The sequence below is a fragment of the Orcinus orca genome, chromosome 2 (assembly GCF_937001465.1).
Source record: "Orcinus orca chromosome 2, mOrcOrc1.1, whole genome shotgun sequence".
Taxonomy (NCBI): Eukaryota; Metazoa; Chordata; class Mammalia; order Artiodactyla; family Delphinidae; genus Orcinus; species Orcinus orca.
Genome location: NC_064560.1, coordinates 466560 through 487858, shown reverse-complemented (window position 1 = coordinate 487858; position 21299 = coordinate 466560). Strand labels below are relative to the sequence as shown.

General features: G+C 40.0%; 1 protein-coding gene across 1 annotated transcript in view; it reads left to right on the top strand.

Annotated features, from left to right (window-relative positions):
* The window catches only part of ODAD2 (outer dynein arm docking complex subunit 2), a 303897-nt gene that overhangs the window by 176635 nt on the left and 105963 nt on the right, over positions 1–21299 (top strand). The window contains exons 21-22 of the mRNA XM_049705317.1: positions 3185–3373; positions 4514–4735. Of these exons, the coding sequence (XP_049561274.1) occupies positions 3185–3373; positions 4514–4735 (411 nt within the window). The remainder of the gene's footprint in view (positions 1–3184; positions 3374–4513; positions 4736–21299) is intronic.

Sequence of the window (21299 nt, the reverse complement as noted above, 5' to 3'; positions counted from 1 at the left end):
TAATTGAGCATGTACTCACTGTTAGAAACTGGCTTAGGCACTGGACATACAACACTGAGCTAGACAGACAGAGTCCCTGCCCTCCTGGAATTTACAGTTCAAGGTCAAAGGCAAACAGATAAGCTAATACCGCATAGAGTATTATAAACAGAGAAGAGGGACTTCCCTCGTGGCACAGTAGTTTAGAGTCGCCTGCCAATGCAGGGGACGTGGGTTTGGGCCCTGGTCCGGGAAGATCCCACATGCCGCGGAGCAGCTAGGCCTGTGCGCCACAGCTACTGAGCCTGCGTTCTAGAGCCCGTGAGCCACAACTACTGAGCCCATGTGCTGCAACTACTGAAGCCCACGCACCTAGGGCCCATGCTCCTCTATGGGAGAAGCCACCACAATGAGAGGCCCAGGCACCCCAGCAAAGAGTGGCCCCTGCTCACCGCAGCTAGAGAAAGCCCACACGCAGCAACTGAGATCCCAAAATAAATAATAAATAAAATAAATAAATTTAAAAATAAAAAAATAAACAGAGAAGAACCAGGTATTATAGGAGGAGCGGCTTAACTCAGACTTGAGGTTCAGGAAAGGCTTCCCGAAGAAAATGGCACATTAGCTAGTAGCTGAGGATGTGTAGGAATCCCCAAGCCAATAGGAAAGCAGACAAAAGGGCATGTGCAAAGGCAAGGAGACACGCAGGCAGCACATCTGAGGACGCAAAACGAAGGACTAATGCATAAACAGTGCTTCCAATACTGGTTGAAGTTCAGACTCACCAGGAGGGTTTTTAAAGAATCAGATTTTTTTTTTATAGGCCCCAGCCCAGACTTGCTGAACTACGTTCTCAGAGAACATTTCAAGATTCTGGCTGTTAGCTCCTCTGGGGAGCCACTGGCTTAGGGTGTGTGTGGGGCTGGGGAAGGGGGCTCAAGCTAGGGAGGGCGAGGCAGGGAACCCAGGGGTGCACTGGGAAGGGCTGTAAAGCATGTGTGGAGTTGGGATTTTATCCTAAGGGTGGGGGAGCTATGGAAGGACTGGGGAGGTATGGGGATGAGGAGATCAGATTCATGATTTATTAGGATCATGGAGTTTACTAAGGCATGGCCCCTGCCGTCATGAGTGATACAATCTAGTTTATGAGGTTCAACATCTTTGAACCTCAGTTTTTAAAATCAAAAATGGAAAAACAGTATCTACTTTGCATGGTTATTTGGAGGTTTAACTGAGATAATTTATGCACAAAGTGCCTGACATATAGTTGATACTCAAAAGATGTGAATTTCTGTTGTTTGAGAAAACCACGGAGCCAGATAATTGGTGGACATCACGCAGCCGCTGTCCAACACCAGGGGAGGTGGGGTTTCTGTTTCGCCATCTATCTCCAGGTTCCTCTGACAAATTCCTTGTCTCTGCCCACATGGCCATACCGGGACAGAAAGCCCGCTTTTTCTCACTTACTACCTCAGTTACGGTCTTTATGCTGATGACTTCCAAGTCTCTACCTCTAGCCTGGTGTTCACTCCTGAGCCCCAGAGCCGCAAAGCCAACTGGCTCCTTAAGTGGAACCCTCCACTTAAATGCCTTGTGGGTACTTCTTCTGTTACCTAACACCACCCTTTCCCACACCAAGAAAACAAAACAAAACCCCACTTTCCAACATTATCAACACCACTAGGGCAAGTCAGAAGCATGGGAATTGAGTCACTCGTCCTTATCTTCTCCAGTGAACCCTCACAAGTCCACACCCTTCTCTCCAGGCTGGCCCATCACCTCCTCCCAACCACCACCACCTGTTACCTGAGCTTGTGAAACAGCCTGAGTCCCCAGCACCATTCTTTGCCCCCACGCTGCAATCCTGAGGGACCTCCCGAGAGGCAAAATGGAGAAAGTCGCCTCTGCTGCTTCCCCACACAGTTACAAGCCTCTTCAGCGGCTTTCGCATGCCGCCGAAGCGAGCCTTACGGCCTCCCGTTCTCCCTCTCCTACTTCATGCTCTAACCATCCTGACCCAGAAAAAAGTACCTTGTCCCCCACTCTCGGTCCCTCACCCAGAATCCCCTTCACATTGGACAACCCCTCGCCCCTGAGGTCTCAGCTGGCAAACGTCATGGTGGAGGGGCACTCCTTGAATCTTTACACCAGCCACGAGTCCCTCGCACACGTATTTGTAGTGTCTTTCCCTCTTCCCCATTAACGCTACTCGGTCTGCTTGTAGCTTCAGTGCCCATCTTCCCCACTAGACTGTAGCGACGTGGTGGCTGAAGAGTGTTCACGGTCAGTCCACGTTGTTCACGGATTCTATCTGGGGAGTCACCTGCTTGCTCACATTTTTTGTAACTCCCAAATCAGCACTCAGGGCACTTTCTCAGTCATTCTTGGACATGCACAGAAAAGTAAAATTTTAAGTTGCCCGACACGCACTCTCAGTGGGGGTTGAGCAAGCGGACGCTCTGCGCGCTTGTCTCCGCCCTTGGACCATCAACAAGCCTCTGTTGTGCAGTCTGCTTAGTGCCGCGTTTTCCACATTTTTGTGTTTTTTGTTGGTTTCACTGTTGAAAATGGCCCCCATGCATAGTACTGAAGTGCAGTCTAGTGTTCCTAAGTGCAAGAAAGCTGTGATGTGCCTTATGGAGAAAATACATGTGCTAGATAAGCTTCATTCAGGCATGAGTTACAGTGTATTGTCTATGGGTTCAATGTTAATGAATTAACGCATATGAAATGAGATGTCTTTAAACAGAAGCACACATAAAACAAGGTTATATTTTGATCAGTTCGTGACAATGTGACCAGAGGCTTGCTGGAAGCTAGCCCTGTATCTCCCCTAGTAGCAATGGTTCAGTATTAGCTAATTCTGTTTCTGTGATGATTTAATAGAACATAACTACTGCAATAATAAGACTCAATGTGTTTTGTTAACTTCTATATCCCCAGTAGTTATCACAGTGACTTTCACGTAATAGTTGTTCAATACACATTTGTGGAAACGGACCTGTCTCTGTGTATGTGTTGTACGTACATACATACATGTATGTATGTGTGTATAACATAACATGTAAATATTTATATGACATATAAATTGAATGTTTTTCACGCCGAAGGTATACCTCACAGCCTTATCATTACTTTGTGCTTTTTAAAAAATGCTAAACATAGGTTTATTTTTGATATCATCTTTATTTTTATTGTTATCTAGGATGCTGGAGAGATGGTTCGTTCCTTTGTTGGTGGTTTGGAACTTGTTGTCAATTTACTGAAATCAGATAATAAAGAAGTTTTGGCGAGTGTATGTGCTGCTATTACCAATATAGCAAAAGACCAAGAAAATTTAGCTGTTATCACAGACCATGGAGTTGTCCCTTTATTGTCCAAACTAGCAAATACAGTAAGTAATGTATCTTTTTATTTCAAAATGTATATTGTCATAAGATATCACGGTGTAGTAGCAAAAACAATGAGCTTAAAATCCAGAGACCTGGATTCAAGTTTAATATCTGTCACTTGTGAGGTATGAGATTTTAGTGAATTCATTTTAGTTTCTCTGAGACTAATAAACGTGAAAGTATATTTCAAACTGAAATCATCACCATCGCCATTACTACGAGCCTTAAGGTAATTGTTCATGCCAACTTCAGAAGTTAAATGCTCCTCTCCCAGCTTAGCAAGCTTGGGTCGATGGCATTCTTGAGCTAGAAGGTTTTGGCAATCGCTGTATTGTTTACCCAGAGTTGTGCCAGATAGAACAAGCAGGCTTGAGAGATAATGACTTCACCATGACCAGAGGTATTTGAGCATAGCTTGAACTTGGCAGAAAAGTCGTGGAGCAGAAATTCAATGATTGGAAGCCTGCTTGGTCTAGAAGACTTTTGGGCCAGTCTAATACTAAATTCCTGAGAATATCTGCCAGTTTCAGTTAAGGACACCAAGTTGTGACCTGAATCGAGAGAACAGTACAATTAATAGACAGAAAATTATGGTGTTATTCAGTTGTATTATATCTGTATGAGGTAATTACATCCAGAAAGAAGTATGTGGTCTGTGTAAACAATACAGAAGGAAAATGGCAGACTCAAAACCTGTCCTCGTCTGCTGCATTGTCTTCTCCCTCTTGGGAACCAAGGTGTATTCCTGATGTGGAAGTATTCCTAAGGTGAAGAGGTAGAGTTAATCCACTTCCCCCAGTTATCTGGCAGGCTCCCTTAAGAGTGTCCAGTATTCCTTAGTTGTTTTTATTACTTGGCCACTCGCTGATCTGTAGCTCTGTGTTGTGAGTAGACTTGCTCAAAAGGAAATTGAGCCTTGAGCAAATAACTAATGCCAGACACCTGATCGCCTTTACCTGCATGCACTCCACTCCGTTCATAAAAAGAAAATGCAGGATTGAACCTTGATGCATTGGTGACCCACCAGAATACTAGTTCCCATCAAGACACCATCTGAGCAGCCAGTGGGTAATAAACACCTAGAGCAACAGTATCACAGGGTCATTATGATGCACATGCCATAATCCCTTCTCCTTGTGCAGAATGATGATACACTGAGACGTCATCTAGCAGAAGCCATTTCACGTTGCTGTATGTGGGGCAGAAACAGAGTGGCCTTTGGCGAGCACAAGGCAGTGGCTCCATTAGTGCGGTACCTGAAATCAAATGACACCAACGTGCACAGAGCGACAGCCCAAGCCTTGTACCAGCTTTCAGAAGATGCCGATAACTGCATCACCATGCATGAGAATGGCGCAGTGAAGGTACTGTTGACCAACTTCGTGGTTTAGTTCAAGTTATGTCAATGTAGGTTGGGAAGAAACTTAAGTGATGTTAAGGTTTTACTTAAAGGGGTATTTGAACACACCAAACTGCCCACCTGTTGCATCACGGCTGCAAATGAGCCGTGTGTTATCATTATCATGATTTGTGCTGCAGAAAAGTTGCGTGGAGACAGAATTTTTCTAAATTGAAAACTATAAAGTGAACTCAGTTAAATAATTACAAGTTCCATAATCTGAATTGGATTAAAGAAAATGTATAGTGCATGAATAATCAGTGGTATTCATAATTCTGTTTAATATTTTATTTACTTAGCACTTAAATAATAAAATACAGACACCAAACGCACAGCAAAGGAGCTGACAAACAGCAGCTAGACAGTCTTGCCAGTCTTAACCACAAGCAAAGAACCAACTCAAAGACATGTTTTTTAAAAAAAAAAACAACAAAAAACTGTGCATCAAATTTTCTTTGCCTTTAACTAATATCCAGGTGGGAAAGTTTCTGCACGTAGACTTTGATATATCTATACATTGGAAACCACCTAGAGCTTATTCTGAGTGGAATGTTTTGATGACAACAGACAGAAAAATACTTAAGAGTACATGAACAGCTTACAAGTATTAGGAGAAATTGATTTCAAATTCTAGCTCTCTTCTGTGGCTTGTTTCCTTGTACAATGTAATTTTACTGTCTGTCACCTCAGTTTGGAGCCTCTGACAGCCAGCTGCATTTACATTTTGAAATGTATACCCAAAGTTAGCTTGATCTTTTAGACAAAAGCTAATAAAATCTTAATCATATCTTGTCAAACTTACACATGCTGAATATGAAACATCTATGGAGGAATGACTCTTAGAATGCCAGTTGGTAATTTTTTGAGGCCATTATTTTAATTTATCCTTTAAACCTATTATAGCTGAAGAATACGATGTTAATTTTTCTGAAATTAAACCCAGTTTACATTTAAATGTGTCAACTTTTCCATTATAAATCCATTTTTTCAGCACATAGGTTAGGCCATATTAATTTTTTCAAGCAAAAAACTGGCATAAAAAGCACCTTTTAAACTAAGCACTAATTTTTTAAAGTTAATTATAAAAAAATATACTGGAATGTTTACTTCAAGTTACTAAGGAATGGTAAAAATGTCATCACTTCTATGTGATGATGTTCACACTTCAAAAAAGAAGATTTTCTAATTTAAAATTATACGTTCTGTTATTGAACAAGGACAATCTAATATGCACAACCTAAAGACTTTTAAAGAAATGAAGCTATAAATTTAAGTAGCCTGATAAAGTGTCTGACGTAACATGCTTAGACAATTGTCAGTTTAAGAGCAGAATTTCTAGACTACTCAGAAAGTTTTCAAATTTAATAGGTTTATGTGTTACCATTCATTTGACATATATGCCGGGTATGTGTGCAACTCTCAATTATTTCTCCTAATACAAGTCAGTAGGTAATCCAGAATCATTTATGGATTGTATTCTGCTATGAAAACTGTTGAAACTGTGTTCACCCACCCACACAGCTTATATAAATAAAAGAATAAAGCAATAAAAATGATGAGGGTGAGGGGACAGGTAGAGAAAAACAGAGAAAGTTTGGTTTGTTGCCCTTGAGACCCTTTCCCGGGTCATCTAAGGGTATGTGGAGGGCCTCTCTGTCTTGCCCATCGGCATTCCTGACTACCTGCTATTTCTACTGGAGGATAAGTGTAAAGAACCGATTCTTGTAAGTTTGCTGTAGGCTACTCTGTCACGAACAGAGGCTGGCCTCATGGTGGGCTCTCCCTCAGGCGGCTGTCGGGGAAGCATAAGGATCTGTGTCCCTTCTTTGGTTTTGAAGTAAAAAATGTGGATGTAGTGTAGTGGGTGTTGGTAGAATCCAGTGGGGTTTGGTAGTTGCTTGGATATGGGGAATAAAGGAAAGTGTTGAGTCAGAAATTACTCCTGTCTTCAGGCTAGGTGAAGAGGAAGATTCCATTAGCTACGACAATGCAAGAAAATATGTGGCCCATCAGGGGGGTTAAGGTCCCTGCAGTGAATTGTCACGCTGTGCTAACATGTCTGACCTCAAATGCGTATGAACCGTATCCACTACTTTGGCAAATCCCTGACTATTTTTGTTCCTAAATGCTACAGCACCTCTCTAGGCAAATGCTTAGTCGGCCCTTCATATTGGTGGGCTCCACATCTGCAGATTCAACCAACCACAGATCGAAAATATTCAGAAAAAAAAATTCCAGCAAGTTCCAAAAAGCAAAACTGGAATTTGCCACATGTGCTGGCAACTATTTACATAGCATTTACATTGTATTTACAGCTATTTACATAGCATTTACATTGTATTTACAGCTATTTACATAGCATTTACATTGTATTTACAGCTATTTGCATAGTATTTACATTGTATTTACAGCTATTTGCATAGCATTTACATTATATTTACAGCTATTTGCATAGCATTTACATTGTATTTTCAGCTATTTACATATCATTTACATTGTATTCGGTATTATAAATAATCCAGAGATGATTTAAAGACATACAAATGGCCAACAGGCACATGAAAAGATGCTCAACATCATTAATCATCAGAGAAATACAAATCAAAACCACAATGAGGGGCTTCCCTGGTGGCGCAGTGGCCAAGGCAGGGGACGTGGGTTCGTGCCCCGGTCCGGGAGGGTCCCACATGCCGCGGAGTGGCTGGGCCTGTGGGCCATGGCCTCTGGGCCTGCGCGTCCGGGGCCTGTGGGAGGGGCCATGGCAGTGAGAGGCCCGCGTATCCCCCCAAAAAAACCAAAAAAACCCCACAATGAGATATCACCTCACACCTGTCAGAATGGCTATCATCAAAAAGACCACAAATATCAAATGCTGGAGAGGGTGTGGAGAAAAGGGAACCCTCTGGCACTGTTGGTGGGAATGTAAATTGGTGCAGCCAATTTGGGGGTTCCTCAAAAAACTAAAAATAGAACTACCGTATGACCCAGCAGTTCCACTCCTGGGTATATATCTAAAGAAAATGAAAACACTAATTTGAAAAGACAGATGCACCCCAATGTTCATAGCAGCATTATTTGCAATTGCCAAGATATGGATGCAACCTAAGTGTCCATCAACAGAGGAATGGATGAGAGGACGTGATATATATATATACACACACACAATGTATATACACACAGTGGAATACTACTCAGCCATGAAAAAGAATGAAATTCTGCCATTTGCAACAACATGGATGGACTCGGAGGGCGTTGTGCTGAGTGAAGTAAGCCAGACAGAGGAGGAGCAACACTGTGTGCTGTCCCTTATGCGTGGGAGCTGAAAAATGCAGGAAACCAGTGCATACGACAAAAGAGAAGCAGACTCACAGGTAACAGAGAATACACTAGTGGTAAGTGGAGGGGAGAAAGAAGGGGGGAGGGGCAAGATAGGTGTGGGGATTTAAAAGTGGCAAGACTACTAGGTATAAAATAGATAAGCTGCAAGGATCTGCTGTACAGCACAGAGAATAGAGCCAATATTTTATAATAACTATAATGGAGTATAATCTTTAAAAATTGTGAATCACTGTGTCACAATCTGAAGCTAATATAATATTGTAAATCAGCTATACCTCAGTAAAAAATTAAAGTACACAGGACGATGTGTGTAGGTTATATGTAAATACTACATCACTTTATATGAGGGACTTGAACATCCGTGGATTTTGGTATCCTTGGGGGTCCTGGGACCAATCCCCCTTGGACACCAAGGCACAGCTGTATAGAGTTATTTCCTAGTCCTGCAAACATTCCTGCAGCAGCTGCCCGTGAGCAATGTGGACAGGTTCTTTGACAATTACCAGAGTCGTCCTGTCACCCTGTTCATAAGTAATTTATTCTAGAGTTAGCTCTTTCCCTGTACAGTTTCCTCAACAGTAGCAGCTGACATTATGCAGTGTATCTGTGAGTGCCAACTGGTGTTTATTCTGTAGTAACAGAGAAGGAGCAGTTTTGAGGGTCTGGAATAAATTAAGTCCAGTTTCTAATGTGTTCTATTTATTATTTTTTTAAAATTTTATTTATTTATGTTTTACATCAAAACCCATGCACATATGGTCACCTTATCTTTGATAAAGGAGGCAAGAATATACAATGGAGAAAAGACAGCCTCTTCAATAAGGGGTGCTGGGAAAACTGGACAGCTACATGTAAAAGAATGAAATTAGAACACTTCCTAACACCATACACAAAAATAAACTCAAAATGGATTAAAGACCTAAATGTAAGGCCAGACACTATAAAACTCTTAGAGGAAAACATAGGCAGAACACTCTAGGACATACATCACAGCAAGATCCTTTTTGACCCACCTCCTAGAGAAATGGAAATAAAAACAAAAATAAACAAATGGGACCTAATGAAACTTCAAAGCTTTTGCACAGCAAAGGAAAGCATAAACAAGACCAAAAGACAACCGTCAGAATGGGAGAAAATATTTGCAAATGAAGCAAGTGACAAAGGATTAATCTCCAAAATTTACAAGCAGCTCATGCAGCTCGATATCAGAAAAAACCCAAACAACCCAATCCAAAAATGGGCAGAAGACCTAAATAGACATTTCTCCAAAGAAGATATACAGATTACCAGCAAACACATGAAAGGATGCTCAACATCACTAATCATTAGAGAAATGCAAATCAAAACCACAGTGAGGTATCCCCTCACATCGGTCATAATGTGTTCCATTTAAACGGTCAGTTTGAATTTTAGGTCTAGAGCAATGCTATCCAGTAGAAATGTAATGTGAGCCACATGTGTAATATTATATTTTCTAGTAGCCCCAATTAAAGAAAAGATAAAGAAACAGGTAAAATTAATTTTAGTAATATATTTAATTTAACCCAGTACACCCAAGATATTATTTCAACATGAATCAATATAATAAAATACTAGTACTTTACATTATCTTTTTTCGGTACTAAATCTTCAAAATCTGGTGTGTGTTTTTACACTTACGATACATCTCAATTTGGACTGGCCACATTTCAAGTTCTCAGCAGGTGGTTAGTGGTTTTCTTGTTCCACAGCATAGTCTAGAGACAGGAGAGAGGGCAGATTCCGGAAGTATCATTGGAGAGGTATTAAGCCATGAATGAGGGTGGATAAGATTTTTTTGGCTGGGAGTTTAGAGAAGCCTGGGAAATGTCTACATTTTTACTCACGAAGCATGTAAACCAGGAAGAAGAACTGTCAAAGCAAACTCAGGAAGTCAGCCCGTTAACCAGGAGCCCTAGAAGCCAAAGGAAGAGTAGGTTTCCAAAGGGTTTGTGTTTGAATACTGCTAAGCCGTCAGTTATGATGAAAAATAATCCTTGTGGTAGAGGCTCTCCCGGCAAGCATCTCTTCTATAGGAACTAACAAACCCCCTGCTCTGATGCGTACAATGGGTAGGAATAATCCAGTCCTTACCCTCTCTATGGTTTCACACAGACTTCCTTCTCCAGAGTATCAGCCCAGGGTCTGTGTCATTACAAAACCTTGCGAACATGGAAGCAGAGCTGTTCGCAGCTGTATCGAAAATATGAGACATCTAGGAGATATTCCAAAGTCATTTGCTAATTATAACAAAACTGTAACATAGGAAAGTGATAGAACGAGTGATAGAAGAAGTTGCAGAAAAACTGAGCAAGACAAGCCCTTTCCTAAGACAGAAAAAGTGATCAAACAGAAGGAAGATGAGCACCTTTAAGAAGCAGGAAACTCCCTTCCCCTCGTGACATTGGGTTTGTTTCGCAAACGTCTATACCAAGCAGGTAAAAACTACCATAACTTTCTGGAAGGCAGGAAATTGAAGAGACTGTGGAAGGTGCAACCTGGAGTACTCCCAGCAGTGGCAGAGTGACAGAAGCGGGGGTCAATTTGAGTAGAGCTGAAAGGGTCGTCTTGGCTGTTCCCAGACTCACCATGCATAGTGGCCTCCACAGTACCGGAAGATGAACCCAGAAGCTCACACACCCCTTGGTTTTTGAAGCAAGAAAAATATCACTAATGCTTTCGAGTCAAGTAAGTGGACTTTAGGTGCTCAGATCACTCAGGAGCTCTCATTGTCCGTATGCAAGTCTACATAATGTTTGATTGAACTATAATATTTTTGGTTAATTAAGACGCTTCATGTAACTTTATGGCTTTGAGTACTTTCCTCACATTTCAGATATTCCCTGGAGTGCTGGGAATAGTTCACTTGATGATATGCAATTAAATTACTTAGTTAGGACTATTAGGTATCACTGAATTTTTTTTTTTTTGCGGTACGCGGGCCTCTCACTGTTGTGGCCTCTCCCGTTGCGGAGCACAGGCTCCGGACGCGCAGGCTCAGCAGCCATGGCTCATGGGCCCAGCCGCTCCCCGGCATGTGGGATCTTCCCGGACCGGGGCACGAACCCACATCCCCCGCATCGGCAGGTGGACTCCCAACCACTGCGCCACCAGGGAAGCCCTCACTGAATTTATTACAATACCACACATAGAGTCATATACAGACTTGTTTCTGATTGACTTTTTTCTTGTTACAGTATTTGAACTTTTCCTTTAAAGTGAGAAAGAAATTTATGATTACTTAAGGGTTCCAGTAAGTTAGGTTTTAGTTTATCCTGTTAAACTTTAATATTATTCATATGCCAAACATTTTCCTTATTTCATTTTTGTTTTTTAACTTAAAAATATAATAGCTTTATTAAAGTGTAATTGACATATGCATGCACATAATTAAAGTATACAATTTGGTAAGTTTTGACGTATGTATTTATATATTGTACATACACATACTCACGTTACATCATTACCAAATCAATGTAATGATCCCACCAAGTTTCCTGCTACCCCTTGGTAAAGCTTCTTGCCTGCCCCTCTCTGTCTTGGGGCAACCACTGATCTGCTTTCTATCAATATAGATTAGCTTTTGTAGATTAGCATTTTCTAGAGTTTAACATAAATAGGATCATACAGTATGTGCTTGATTTCTTTGTTTGGCTTCTTTCACTCAGCCTAATTGCTTTCGTATTCATCCCTGTTCTCACATGTATCAATCTTCACTCTTTTATTGCTGAGTAGTATTCCATTGTATGGACATACCACAATTCGGCTATCCTTTCACTTGTTGATGGACTTTTGAGTTATTTCCCATTTGGGGTTATTACAAACAAAGCTGCTGTGGATATTCATGTACAAGTCTTGTGTGGACATGCGTTTTCTCTCCTCTTGGGTAAATGCCTACCAGTGAGTGTCTGGATCATGTGGTATGTGTGTGATTAACGTTTGAAGAAATTGCCAATTCTGCTCTCCAAAGTGGCCGTACCATTTTGCATTTCCACCAGCAGTGTATGGGGGCGCCCTTATCACACTTGGTGTGTTCAGTCTTTTTTATTTGAGGCATCTTAATAGGTGTGTAATGGTATCTCATGACTTCAATTTCAATTTTCCTAATGACTAATAATGTAGAACATCTTTTAATGTGTTTATATGCTAGCTCTATAACTCCTCTGGGAAAATGTTCAAATTTTTTGACCATCTTAAAATTTCATTATTTGTTTCCTTATTATTGAGTTTTGAGAGTTCTGTGTATAGTTTGGATGTAAGTTCTTTACCAGATGTATAATTTGCAAATATTTTCTCCCACTTTGTAGCTAGTCTTTTTATTCTCTTAACAGTGTCTTTTAAAGAGCAGACATTCTTAACTTTGATGAAATCCAACTGATCTTTTTAAAAAATGGATCATGCTTTTGGTGCTATATCTAAGAAATATTTGCCTAACACATGGTCACAAGGATTTTCTATGTTTTCTTCTGGAAGTTTTAAAACTTGGTTTTACATTTAAGTCTATGACCCATTTTGAGTAAATTTTTGTTTATTATGCTAGGTAGGAATTGAAGCTAATTTGGGGGGGCATAAGGGCATCATTTGTTGAAAAGATTGTCCTTTCGTAGTTTTGGAAAGAAAATCAATGAATACATATCTGGTTTGTTCCCTTGTTCTGTTTGTCTATATTTATGCCAATATCACACTGTCTTAATTACTGTAGCTTTGTAATAAATAAGCCTTAAAGTTAGATAGTATAAGTATTCCTACCTTATTGTCTTTTAAAAGTTGTTTTGGCTCTTCTAGTTCTTTTACATTTCCATATGAACTTTAAAATCAGTTTGTCATTCTCTACATTAAATGCTTCCTAACATTTTTGATTGGAATGACATTAAATCTATAGATCTTTTGGGGAAAATTGATATCTTAACAATATTGAATCTTCTGACCCATTAAAAAGGACTATCTTTCCATTGAATTAGATCTTTTTTTTTATTGGAGTATAAATGCTTTACAATGGTGTGTTAGTTTCTGCTTTATAACAAAGTGAATCAGTTATACATATACATATGTTCCCATATCTCTTCTCTCTTGCGTCTCCCTCCCTCCCACCCTCCCTATCCCACCCCTCCAGGCGGTCACAAAGCACCGAGCTGATCTCCCTGTGCTATGCAGCTGCTTCCCACTAGCTATCTACCTTACATTTGGTAGTGTATATATGTCCATGCCTCTCTCTCACCCTGTCACAGCTTACCCTTCCCACTCCCCATATCCTCAAGTCCATTCTCTAGTAGGTCAGTGTCTTTATTCCTGTCTTACCCCTAGGTTCTTCATGACACTTTTTTTTCTTAAATTCCATATATATGTGTTAGCATACGGTATTTGTCTTTCTCTTTCTGACTTACTTCACTCTGTATGACAGACTCTAGGTCTATCCACCTCATTACAAATAGCTCAATTTCGTTTCTTTTTATGGCTGAGTAATATTCCATTGTATATATGTGCCACATCTTCTTTATCCATTCATCCGATGATGGACACTTAGGTTGTTTCCATCTCCGGGCTATTGTAAATAGAGCTGCAATGAACATTTTGGTAAATGACTCTTTTTGAATTATGGTTTTCTCAGGGTATATGTCCCGTAGTGGAATTGCTGGGTCGTATGGTAGTTCTATTTGTAGTTTTTTAAGGAACCTCCATACTGTTCTCCATAGTGGCTGTACCAATTCACATTCCTACCAGCAGTGCAAGAGGGTTCCCTTTTCTCCACACCCTCTCCAGCATTTATTGTTTCTAGATTTTTTGACGATGGCCATTCTGACTGGTGTGAGATGATATCTCATTGTAGTTTTGATTTGCATTTCTCTAATGATTAGTGATGTTGAGCATTCTTTCATGTGTTTGTTGGCAGTCTGTATATCTTCTTTGGAGAAATGTCTATTTAGGTCTTCTGCCCATTTTTGGATTGGGTTGTTTGTGTTTTTGTTATTGAACTACATGAGCTGCTTATAAATTTTGGAGATTAATCCTTTGTCAGTTGCTTCATTTGCAAGTATTTTCTCCCATTCTAAGGGATGTCTTTTGGTCTTGTTTATGGCTTCCTTTGTTGTGCAAAAGCTTTGAAGTTTCATTAGGTCCCATTTGTTTATTTTTGTTTTTATTTCCATTTCTCTAGGAGGTGGGTCAAAAAGGATCTTGCTGTGATGTATGTCCTAGAGTGTTCTGCCTATGTTTTCCTCTCAGATTTGGATAGTTTCTGGCCTTACATTTAGGTCTTTAATCCATTTTGAGCTTATTTTTGTGTATGGTGTTAGGGAGTGATCTAATCTCATACTTTTACATGTACCTGTCCAGTTTTCCCAGCACCACTTATTGAAGAGGCTGTCCTTTCTCCAGGTGACCATATGTGCATGGGTTTATCTCTGGACTTTCTATCCTGTTCCATTGATCTATCTTTCTGTTTTTGTGCCAGTACCATACTGTCTTGATTACTGTAGCTTTGTAGTATAGTCTGAAGTCAGGGAGCCTGATTCCTCCAGCTCTGTTTTTCCATTGAATTAGATCTTATTTCATATCTCTCAGCTACATTCTGTAGTGTTCATCATATGGGTTTTTCACATAATCTCTATGTAATCAATACAGATTATTCCCTATGTAATCAATATTTTTTGATGCTACTGTAAATAGTACTTTTAAAATTTCAATTTCTGATTGTTAATTGCTATTATAAAGAAATGTGATTGATTTTGTATACTAATGTTGTATTCTACAACCTTGCTAAACTCACTTATTTACTCTAGTAGGTTTTTGGAGATTCTATCGTATTTTCTATATAGACCGGGGTAGGCAAACATTTTCTGTAAAAGGTCAGATACTAAATATTTTAGGCTTTATGGGTGGCATATAGTCTATGTTGCCGATTCTTCTTTCTTTTATTGTTGCCATTGTTGTTGTTGTTTTCCACCATACAAAAATGCAAAAGCCACTCTTCATTCTGTGAGCCATACAAAGACAGATTGTGGTTTGCCAGCCTCTCACATAAACAATCATGTCATCTGTAAATAAAGACTTTCTTCTTTTCCAACTTAGATGCGTTTATTTATCTTCCTTTCCTGATTGCACTGGCCAGAAACTCTGTACAGTGTTGGAAGGAAGCAGTAAGAGCATATGTCTTAGTCTTATTCTTTATCTTAGGGTAATGCATTCAGTCTTTCACCATTAAGTTTAATGTTAGCAACAGGTCTTTCATGGGTAACCTTTATCAGGTTAGGGAAGTTCTCTTCTATTACTACTTTGATGAGAATTTTTTATCAGGAATAGATGCTGGTTTTGTCAAGTGCTTTTTCTATATCTATTGATATAATCTTATGATTTTTCTTTTTTAGTTTGTTATTATGGAGAATTACATTCATTTTCAGATGTTAAACCAACCCAGCATTCTTGAGGTAAACCCACTCTGTCATGATGTATTATCCTTTTCATACATTGTTGGACTTAATTTGCTGAATTTTTGCTTAGAGTTTTGCATCTATATTCATTTTTATAGTATTTTTTTTTCTTATAATGTCTTTCTCTGTTTTGCTATCAGGGCAATGTTGGCTTTAATTCTTCCAACTTTTGTTACGTTTAAAAAAGACTTTATTTTGTCCTTGTTTTTGAAAAATATTTTTGCTAGGTGTAGAATTTTACATTGACTTTTTTCTTCCTTTCAGAACTTTAAACATGTTGCCCCATTTTATTCTCACTCACATTGTTCCTGAGAAGAATCTGCTATCATCTTTATGTTGGTTCACCTGTATGTCATGTGTCTTTTTTCTTTGGCTGGTTTGTAAACTTCAGTACCTTCTCTGATTTTGTGCAACTTGATTATGACGTGCCTTGGTGCCGTTTTCTTCATGTGTCTTGTGCTTGAGGTTTGTTGAGCTTCTTGGATCTGTGGGCTCATAGTTTTCATCAAATTGGGAAATTTTTGAGCCATTATTTCTTCAAATACTTTCCTTTTCCCCTTCTCTTTCTACTGTACTTGGAAACTACATTTTCACTGACATTTGGGCTACTTCAGGTTTTCCCACAGCTGCCTCAGGTGCTGTTAGTTTTTTTAGTCCTTTCTCTTCTCTGTGTTTTAATTTGGGATGTTTCCATGTCCTCAAGGAGCGTAATTTTTTGCAACGTTTTATTTCCCTTTATTCGCACTCGGTGTGTTTTACATTTCAGATACTATAATTTTCACCTCTTAAAATTCAGTGTGTGTCTTTTTGTCCATCTCTCGCGTCCCTCCTTAACATGTGATTCTTTCCTCTGGCTCCTTGCACATACAAAATCCAGTTCTAATCACAGTTCTGATATCATTGCTGCATGCGCCATTGGACATCAGACAGTGAATTTTACTGTGCTGGGAGTTGGGTATCTGTGTGTGTGTGTGTTTCCATAAATATTCTTGAGTTTCATTCTGGGACGCAGTTATGTTACCGTGAAACAAGTTGATCTTTTCAGCTCTTGCTTTTACACTTTGCTGGCAGGACGAGAGTAGGGCTAATTCTTCCCCACTTCTGAGGCAAGACCCTGATGTTTATTCTACCTGACACCCTGTAAATTATGAAGTCTTCCACTCTGAGTAGGGGGCTTAGGCACTATTCCTCCCTGTGTGTGACCTCCAGGGATTGTTCCATCTTTCAGGTGTCCTTTTCCTGTCCTCAGGTAGGCTCCTTACACACAGGTGATGGTCAGTACTGCACTGGAGATCCAGGGGCACTGATGCAGGTCTCCAGAAGTCTGCCCCTCCTCTCCAGTAATGTTCCCGGAGGACTCTAGTCATCATGTCCCCCAGACTCCCAGCTCTGGCTCCCACCTCAGGGAGATGGCCACGCTTTGCGTGGGTTCTCTCTTCCTGCACTGCAACCTGCAAACTCTCCCCAGGCAGCAGACTTTCTCCAGGCAGCAGGCTGGGACACCCTTAGGGCTAACCGTTTTTGTTTTCCTTTTCTCAGTGATCACTGTGCTTTGTTTGCTGTCTGATGTCCGATGACTTGAAAGCCATTGTTTTTTTACTTTTTTCTATTCTTAAATTACTTGAGGCAGGAAGGTATATTCAGTCTCCATTACCCTATCTTGGCATGAAGCAGAATTCTTATTTCCCTTTTAGATTTTCTCTTATATAATAAATTCATGGAAAGTGATAGCTGGTAGAGGTGAGTTATCCATTTTAAACACACATTTTGCAGATGAGGAAACAAAGGGTCAGGTAGGTGAAGTTCCTAAAACCACACAGTCATTATAGGGCATAACATCATTTATGATTGTGATGTATAGTTTAGTGCTGTTTCCACTAGATGAGTGAATTCCAAACCGCGTCTCCTGGACCCTTAGGGTTTCCCCCAGGGAGCGATCAGCGCCTAGTACTCAAGGCCCTGGGGAAGGGGGGCAGGGAGTAGTCACTGGAGTCACCTACTTCAGTTACAGTGGTTATTTTGTCCATTTTGTGTATCGAAATTATACATGAGATTGCTTCAAGAAGCTTTTGGCTGCTTTAAAAAGAATTGGAAATTACTGCACTAGGCCATGCTGCCCTTCAGTAGTTGTTTATGAAGCCCAGTAGGGGCCATCCTTGTATTTATTTAGCGCTTTGCTTTTCTTTGATAGAAAGGTTTACAAAATAAGAATCTCTCCAGCAGGAATTAAGAATTCTAATCTTAATTCTTTGTACTCTGACAAGTTTAGTGCATATAAAAATCTGATATGAGAATGACTCTTAAAAATAACTTTTTTTTAGTCTAAGTTTTCCTTGGAGAGCTCTGGGCAATGCCTTTGCCCGTGAGGTGATTCAGTGGTCTTCTAAAATGTTCACTGTTCTTCCATGCCAGCTCTGCTTCACTGGAGCGAATCCACCCTGCTTCTGCTACCTCACTCCCACCCAACCCTGAGCAAAACGAATCCCCCGCTTCTTGAAAGCTAAAGGTGAGAAAAGATGAAAAAGACAGCTGCATGTAAAGAAAAGAGCTAGATAATAATGAAAGTAATATCATTTTCATTTATTCAGCTTCTTATGTGCAGATTCTATTCTAAAAGCACATTAACGTGTATTCTTTCATTCAATCTTCTCCATTATCCAATGAGATGGGAATTGTCATTTTCTCCATTTTACAGATGAAGAAATGGGGTCTCACAGAGGTTAAGTAACTTGCCCCAAATCATCCAGGTCATAAGGAAAGGACCCAAGAAATCTGGTTCCAGGGTCTGTTCTCTTCACTCCCATTGCAAGGTCAAGCTGGAGTCCCCTGGGGCACACATGGGCGTGGGCGCCTGTGCTGAAGGGCTGAGTCTGGCTGCGCAGCTGCTCTACGAGGCAGAGTCCGTGTCTGGGACGCACAGACAGGACCGGGATGTGGCAGAGGGCACGCTTGTCTTGTGGTGGACTGGCGCCCATCCCTCCAGTCACAGCCCTCACACCCTCTCTTGAATTATGTCCCCAGTGCTGTACTTTCCTCCTTCGTCTTCATGATTTTCCAGCCTCTCGTACTGCCCTGGAAGCTCTTGCATATTCTTAATGTATCCCAATTAAACATTATTACTAGAAAGAGTTATAGTATATAAAGTTAAAACCAGATGATTTTGTGATTAAAAAATTACTTTGCTAATCTTTACATAGATTTTAACAAGGGTAGCTGTATTTTCCAAAGGTAATATTAGTTAATATTGCTTAATTTAGCTAATATGAATGGCATTTTATGCTCCGTGTGTGTGTATGTGTATACTTGACATTTTTAGAATTAAGAAAATTGGAAATAAAATACAGTTCCATTAAGTTTGGGGCTAAATTTAAACCTTTTCACTAATCTATAGCAAGTTTTTAGGTCTACATGAGCTATATTCCAAAAGTCCAAGATCTTTATATTATTTTTACTTTTAAAAACATCTCCTACCACCAAGGGGCATACTTCTAGTTATTATTATAAATACCACTAATTATGACATTATAAAAGGAGAAATCCCTAATCAAAAAAATTAAATTGAAAATCTAAGCTTAACCTGGAAATTTGGGACAAAAGTCTCAGGCCTCTTAGTATATCATGAATAAGAGTGTCCGTTCTTAAAGTCATATGACTTCTTATGAGTCAGAACTCTCCTATCTCCTCACCCAGTATCCTGAGGATCAGGGAGCAACCCCACCAGTTACTCCTGGGCCACGCGAGTGCACTGTGGTCCATTACAGCAGTCTTTCCCAAAGCATGGTCCACAGTCTACTTGTCTCGAAGCAATATGGGGCTTGTTTAAAAACACTACATTGCTTGGCCACACCCTAAATCGACTGACACGGAGTCTCCGTGAGCAATACCAGGAAACTGTGTTTTAACCAAGTTCCTAAGGTGATGGGGAAGTTTGAGGACCACTGATCCACATGAGTTTCAGCGGCAAGGGTGCCAGACCATCATTGACATTTGTCATCCTCTGATGCTCAAAAGTCAACCTGTTCAAAGAAAAAGGTTAGAGAAACCTGATGGTGATGAATCCATTGCATGGAAGCTTAACCCACCCGACAAATACTGATTGTGCACTTGGAATGCAGCGGTGTGTGGCATCACGCTGAACAGGAAGAGTGTGGCTCTAGTCCGTATGGAATTAGGGTGCAGGCAGTTGTGGTGCTCTGCTTGGCAGTACCTCTGCAAGTGTGAAGACGGTCTGCCTAGGACACTTCATTTGCTCCTAATCAAAGACAAGACAAGGAGGACTTTCTGCTAATACTATAAAAATATAATTTCCTCTAACTGAGAGAGGCCTGAATTTATTTGTTACCTACTTTAAAATACTATCTTCAAAGCTATAAGCTTTGAAACTAGGAATATAAGGTGTGACACAGTATGCCAGACCCTTGGCCAATCCAGTTAATTTAATTGCCTTTGAAAGGATATCAAAGTATATGCTGTATGATTGTCCTATAGAATAGTGCTTCCTAAACTTTTTTCCTGTCATCAGGAAAACATTCAGTGTTTGTTAATGGACAAAGCTATTTGTGGCCTGGAGGCAACTGGTCTGGGGCCTCTCCCGGCGCCGTGAGGACTGAGGGCTTGCTATTCAAAGTGTGGTCCCAGACACAGAGCAGCACAGAGGTGCTTGTTAGAAATGCACAACCTCAGACCCTATACCAGACCTACGGGATCAGAGTCTGCATTTTAACAAGATTCCCAGATGATTCACATCCACGGTAAAGTTTGAGAAGCGCTGGACAAGGCGCACCCTCTCCAGCAAACGTAGAAAAAGGAACCTGCAGTCTTGCAGATTGGCTGCCTTTACTAGCTATTCAAATTTGATATAGTTTAAACATTTTCTAAAACTTGACTTAGGTGTAATTTTTATGCGATTATAAAACTTTTTATATAAATTGCTAAAATTCCTGACTTGGGATCAGAACGTGTGGTCACTATAACTTTTCTAAGCCCTTCTCAGGTATTTCACCTATTTATCCCAAACCCCCCTTTAAACAAGAAAATCGTTAAACCTTCTACCCTCAGTATAAAGCAGCCTTTTATTTTCCCTAACGTTGCTAACACCATAGTTGAAAAGGACACCCTTTTGCCTTAATATCCTGGAATTGGATGAACTAGTCCACATTTAGCCTACTAGTATTCTTAATTAATTTATTAAGTTTAAATGCTAAGGTTTATAGTTAACCTCTCAAGTAACCATATATATGGAGAGCCACTTCCCATCACCCAGTCAGTTACTTTTCCACTCAGTCACACTGGGTAGCACACCACAGCACGCACTGCTATAATGGTATTCATCCACTGCAGTGGTTTCCAAGGAGACAAATTATTATTTATTCAGCTGAATCTTTTCCTAACCCTCAGGATTTTCACGCACAGATTTGTGTGCAGATACGCTGTTTCTATTTTATTTTTAAGACTTTATACTCCACAAGTGGCTTCAGCCTATTTTTTTTAACTATGACACTAGTTTCTAATTTATTCCAGAAATGGTTTTCTAATTTATTTTAGATACCAGTTTCTAATTTATTCTAGGGAATATATATTATTTTATATATAATTTCAGACATTTAGTTACAAATTATACAGTATTTATCCAACTTCTGAAAAACTTGTGAATGGATAATTTGAACATGAAACATTTTTTAAAGAATCCTCTACCTATTAGAGTGAAAATGAGTTGGCTCTATTACAAATGGTGCTTCTGTGAGC